This window comes from Phaseolus vulgaris, chromosome 4, assembly GCF_051622355.1.
Source record: "Phaseolus vulgaris cultivar YP4 chromosome 4, ASM5162235v1, whole genome shotgun sequence".
NCBI classification, from domain to species: domain Eukaryota; kingdom Viridiplantae; phylum Streptophyta; class Magnoliopsida; order Fabales; family Fabaceae; genus Phaseolus; species Phaseolus vulgaris.
Genome location: NC_143501.1, coordinates 23,832,150 through 23,838,206, shown reverse-complemented (window position 1 = coordinate 23,838,206; position 6,057 = coordinate 23,832,150). Strand labels below are relative to the sequence as shown.

The following is a 6,057-nucleotide window of genomic DNA, read 5'->3' as shown; positions in this document are numbered from 1 at the left end:
GCATCCAGCTATACACGTGTCACCATCCGGAGCCTCCCTTCTACCTGAGCGTCACCTCTACTCTTCGAGCTATTTGACTAAGTTACCAAAGCAGGGAGTAACTCGGTGCATAGCTTCCTTGGAGCGCGATCTCTTCTAAGTGGCGAGTACGGGGTGTCACCATGCACACCTTCTCTGTGGTCTCGCTTGTCGCTATCACGATCTGCTTCACTTGTACATCATGTATGTTCTGGGAAACTGTTCCCTTGCCTCGACCTCTGGCCAGGGAACGACCATCTGACAACCTCATCCTCCGTGCTTGTACCTCTTGAAAGCCTTAAGCAAGCCTTCCTGATCTCTCGGCGATGTGCCCCTCTCGGCGATCTCTGACCACCTGGTCTCCCATAACTCACATACGGCGACTATGACGTAAGCCTGGTGACCGCCGGTTTACACATACTAGAGATCGGATAACGCCAAGCCAACACTTGGCGACTACACAGACTTCCCGATGTACTTCCCTTCTGTCAGCCAGGTGTCCCGTTCAACACGCCTATATTATCGCTTGCTGCCACGTCATCACTCCCGACTACCTGGTCGGTACAGATTGCATTTTTTCTTATTTATTGCTACTTGTTGCAAATATTTTTCAAAAACTTTATATAGTAGTTATTAAATTAAAATAGTTAATTCAATTGTTTATTTTCAATTTGTTGAATAAACAATATAATGAGCTTTAGAGTAAAAATGTAACCAACACATAACTACAACTATATTTTTTTTTTAGTTTTTTACTTTGTTTCTACAATAGTTTAAAATATTATTGTTTCATCTAATTTGTACTTTTATTTTTATTTATCGTTGCATCGTTGCATCTGATTTTTAATTTTAATTTTTATTTAATAAAGATGTACTTGCATGAATGATATTAAATAATTTATTAATATTATAATGAATATAATATTATGATTTTTTATTATTGTAATTTTTTTTTATAAAATAGCCGTGCATACACGGGTACAGGGCTAGTACGGTACAAAACGCTAGTTTGCTGTTACAAAAGGCCATAACCAAACAGGGAAGAACAGAAACATTGTACATGAAATGATAATTTCCACAGTTCCAACTATAACCTTAAACCTACAATACCACTCTTCAAATCCACATTCCAACTCCAATGATCCCTACCTTCGTAAAAACGTAATTTCACTTCTCAAGAACCTTAGGAACCCCCAACATGTTCAACCAATTCACGGTCACGCCATAAAAACCGGAACTTCACAAGACCCTTTTGTGGCCTTCGAACTTCTTCGCCAATATTGCAAGCTGAACTCCATCGATCATGCCACCAAGCTCTTCCACTGCACCCAAAACCCAAATATGTACCTTTATACTTCCCTCATTGATGGGTTTGTGTCCTTTGGCTTTTACACTGATGCCATCAACCTTTTTGGCCAAATGGTTCGTGGTCATGTTTTGGCTGACAGCTATGCAGTCACTGCGGTGTTGAAAGCGTGTGTGCTTCAACGAGCCCTAGGAAGGGGCAGAGAGGTTCATGGGCTTGTTTTTAAACGTGGGTTGTGTTTGGATAGGTCCATAGCGTTGAAGCTGGCGGAATTGTACGGGAAATGTGGGGTGCTGGAGGATGCGTGGAAGGTGTTTGATGAAATGCCTGAACGGGATGTTGTTGCGTGTACCGTTATGATGGGTTCTTGTTTCGATTGGGGGATGGTTGAGGAGGCGGTTGGGGTGTTCAATGAGATGAGGAGTCGGGACACGGTGTGCTGGACATTGATGATTGATGGGTTGGTACGGAATGGGGAGTTTAATAGGGGGTTGGAGATGTTCAGGGAGATGCAAGTGAAGGGTGTGAGGCCTAATGAGGTTACCTTTGTTTGTGTCCTGTCTGCGTGTTCACAGTTGGGAGCTTTGGAACTCGGGCGATGGATTCACGCCTACTTGTGCAAGTGCGATGTTGAGGTTAACTGGTTTGTTGCCGGCGCTTTGATCAACATGTATTCGAGGTGTGGTGACATTGATGAGGCACAGGTTTTGTTTGATGAGGTGAAAGTGAAGGATGTGTCAACTTATAATTCCATGATCAGGGGATTGGCTATGCATGGGAAGAGCATGGAAGCTGTTGAGTTGTTTAGGGAAATGCTTATGCAGAGGGTTAGGCCAAATGGTATAACATTTGTTGGGGTTTTGAATGGTTGTAGCCATGGGGGGTTGGTGGATTTGGGTTGGGAGATATTTCAATCAATGAAAACGGTTCATGGGATTGAACCAGAGGTAGAACACTATGGATGCATGGTTGACATTCTTGGCAGGGTAGGTAGGCTTGAAGAGGCCTTTGACTTCATTCTGAGGATGGGAGGACAAGCTGATGATAAAATGCTATGTTCTTTACTAAGTGCTTGTAAAATCCACAGAAACATAGAGATAGGAGAAAAAGTTGCAAAACTTTTGAGTGAACATTCTGGGATAGATTCTGGATCATTCATAATGTTGTCAAATTTCTATGCTTCTTTGGGAAGATGGAACAATGCTGCAGAAGTTAGAGAAAAGATGGAGAAGGGAGGAATGATAAAGGAACCGGGGTGTAGTTCTATTGAAGTCAATAATGCAATTCATGAGTTTCTTTCAGGAGACCTTAGACACCCTGACAGGAAAAGAATCTATAAAAAGTTAGAGGAGTTAAACTATTTGACAAAGTTGGAAGGTTATTCACCTGCAACTGAAGTGGCTTTACATGATATTGATGTGGAACAAAGGAAATTGGCTTTGTCTGTGCATAGTGAGAGACTTGCAATATGCTATGGACTAATCTCAACTCAACCTTTCACAATACTTAGAGTTGGAAAAAATTTAAGGATATGTGATGATTGCCACGCAATGATCAAGCTCATTGCAAAGATTACTAGGCGACAAATTGTGGTTAGAGATCGCAATAGATTCCATCATTTTGAAAATGGAGATTGTTCTTGTAATGATTACTGGTGAATAATACTGAGTTTAGTACATATTTAGACGCATAATATTTAAAACCTAGAATTTTTTAATATATCAGCATCGGTTTTAATTTGACAAAATTATATTATATGAAGATTTTCCCTTAAATTTATATGTTTTAATTAATCATATGAATGATATACCTATGCTTGTATTGTATCTATTATATACCTATGCTTACTAACATTTTATAATTAAGTATAAATTATGAAAATTGTTACAACTGAATTGAAAACCATTAAATTATCTAAACATTTTTCAACTGATGTTAAGTGATCTAAAGTAACCAACATCAGAAACATAATTATTTATGATATTCATTCTTAAATGTAATGTTTGTTTTTGAGAGCGAAGGTGAAACACATATAAGGAAGTGTGTAACAAAGTTGATGAAATGTAACAATAAACTTTAAAAACAGTTAATTTTTAAATTTGTCTATCATACTTTACTTAAGCATGAACAACTAAATCGTAAATGTAATGTTTTCTTTGAGAGCGAAGGTGAAACACATATAAGATAAGAAAGTATGTACATGAAATAAATTAATAAAAAAATTGACAACGAAAAACTAATAGAAAGAGAAAAAATGTGAAAAATAAATGTAAGAAAGAAGGTTTAACAAGTTTACTATAAATTATTATTTTTTTAATAGAAATCATTTAAAGCTTGACATTTCTTTATAAAAAAGATTGATAATGGGTCATATATATACAAGGAGTTACTTAAACTATAAAGTAAACTCATTCTTCCACACTTTTGGATATGATCTACACATAAATTATATCATGGAATGGAATCTGAAAGTGAAGACTTTGAAGCCTCCCAAACAAGGTTACCAAAAGAAAGAATGACCTAATAAATGAAAACACATTTTTTATTTTATTTCTCTTTAACTTTCTTTCTTCATCATCCAATATTAGGGATAAGTATACCATTTGACCCAACTTATATTAAATTTTAGGCTTATTCTTCTTGCACCCTCATAATTTCTTGGCAGACCCCACATTTTTCAAAATGACCATTTTACCTCTTTCTCTCTCTCACTCATTATAATATTATAAAAATTATAATTTGGCTATTATATTAAGTTTGACATTATAAAACATAATATAAGTTCTATAATAATTAAAAATTTAAAACACTTAGAAGAAGTAAAAATTACATGAAGTATAAATTACATTAAAAAACAATAATTGAAATTAATAATTAAACTTAACAAAATTTTAAAAAATGAGAATGTCACGAAAAGCAAAGCAATATGAATCTTAGAAAATAAGCATCAATCATGTTTACATAAAAGAAACTAAACATAATAAAAATAAAAATAAGGTAACAAATCATAAACATTAAACGTAAACATAAATGGTTCAAGTCTCAACAATGTGAGACATGAATTTAAGAAAGTTATTGTTTAAATCTCAACAAAGTAAGAAACAATAATCTAAAATAATCATTCATCACAAAAAGAGAATAACTTGAATTTCGTTATTTGCTTCGTTGACTTGTGCTTCAAAGACAATCTTGTCACTTTCTTTGAAGTAGTTTAACTTATAGAAATTATTCCATCCATCTCCAAGTTTTGTTGATTTATTTGTCCCATTTTCTTTCACTATTTTGTGCTTTTCAATTTTGAGATGTTCATGAAGGTTAATAAATTTCAGATTCCAACTTTGTATATAAGTAGCAAATGGAGGATGCAAATCCTGCAAGGTAATATTAACATAATTTAGATCACATAATTTTTTAAAACAAACCCTTAAATAAAAGGGCAAAGCAGAAATCACCAAATAAGTTAATTGAAAATTTAGAGGAGTTAAGGTAGTTGAATTAATAAGATTCTAGGTTCAAAAGGGAGGTGAATCGTACTTAGGTAAATTTTCGTAAAAGACAATTGAGTCAATTCTGACAGAAAAATAATTATTGTTTTATGAAATAACATATTGAATTTTCCTTACAAAAATACTACTAAAACAGATTATTTCCAAAAACAAAAGGTTAATATTTTCACTTAAGCAATATTTGAAACTATTTCAAGATATCCACTTAAAAAGAATATTAACAAATTAATTCTTAAAAACAACAGATTATGTTTCCAAGAACAACATATTAAATCTAAAAAGAACAAATTCAAATTCTGGTTCAAATGATAGTCAAGAAAAATTAACAGATTAAATTTCACATTACCAAATTAAATTTATGATTTCAATAAAGACAAAAAATTCACATTACCAAATTAAATTTATGATTTCAATAAAGACAAAAAAATATTTCAACCTTCAATAACCTATTTCAGAATTTCAAATTTATGATTTCAATAAAGACAAAATATATTTCAATCTTCAATAGCCTATTTCTGAATTTCAGATACACAAATACACAATAAAAAAAACTTAGAGCATTAAAGCAGCTTAGCCTAGAAAATAAAACCAAAAATTGTAGAAGAAAAATACAATATCGATTATTTTTTAAGATAACATATTGATATTTATATCAGATGGCACAGTTATGCAGAAAACCAATGCAGTAAAGAGGAAAGCTTAAAGAACACCAAGATTTATACTGGTTCACTCAAAACTGAGCTACATCCAATCTCATCTCAAACTAAGATGGATTTCACTAAATCGAAATTCTTTTTACAAAAAGACTATTCAAGAACAACTCTTGAACTCTACAAGGGCCAAAGACACACCTTGTAAAACTCAGAAAAGAGTTGAAATGAATTCACCTTTGCTTGTGAACCAAGAAACTCAGAAAAGGATTTCTAAGTCCACAACACACTTTGAAAACCTTTGGCCTTAGAGAATGATGAAAGTTTAACACCAAGAACACTCAAAGATTTTTTCAAAGATAAACTCTCTCACACTTGATCCTCTCAAGCTTGCAAAAGTATGTATGTAAGTTGATCCGATCGGTCATCGGTAGTCGATGACATCAGCATCAGAGAACCACGTGGACCACTCACAGGGTGACACGTGGACCAGGTGGCAGAGAGGTAGGGGGACGATCGCCAAGAGAGGTGATCGGTGGTCAGTAACCAAGTTACCACCGACAGATCAGGCGGCAGA

General features: G+C 34.3%; 1 protein-coding gene across 1 annotated transcript; it reads left to right on the top strand.

Annotated features, from left to right (window-relative positions):
• The first annotated feature begins 1,017 nt into the window (after positions 1-1,017).
• Positions 1,018-3,113, top strand: OTP80 (Tetratricopeptide repeat (TPR)-like superfamily protein). Its single transcript, XM_068646421.2, has one exon. It carries the CDS (start codon positions 1,084-1,086, stop codon positions 2,980-2,982), a length of 1,899 nt encoding a protein of 632 aa, XP_068502522.1. The 5' UTR covers positions 1,018-1,083; the 3' UTR covers positions 2,983-3,113.
• The last annotated feature ends 2,944 nt before the right edge of the window (positions 3,114-6,057 follow it).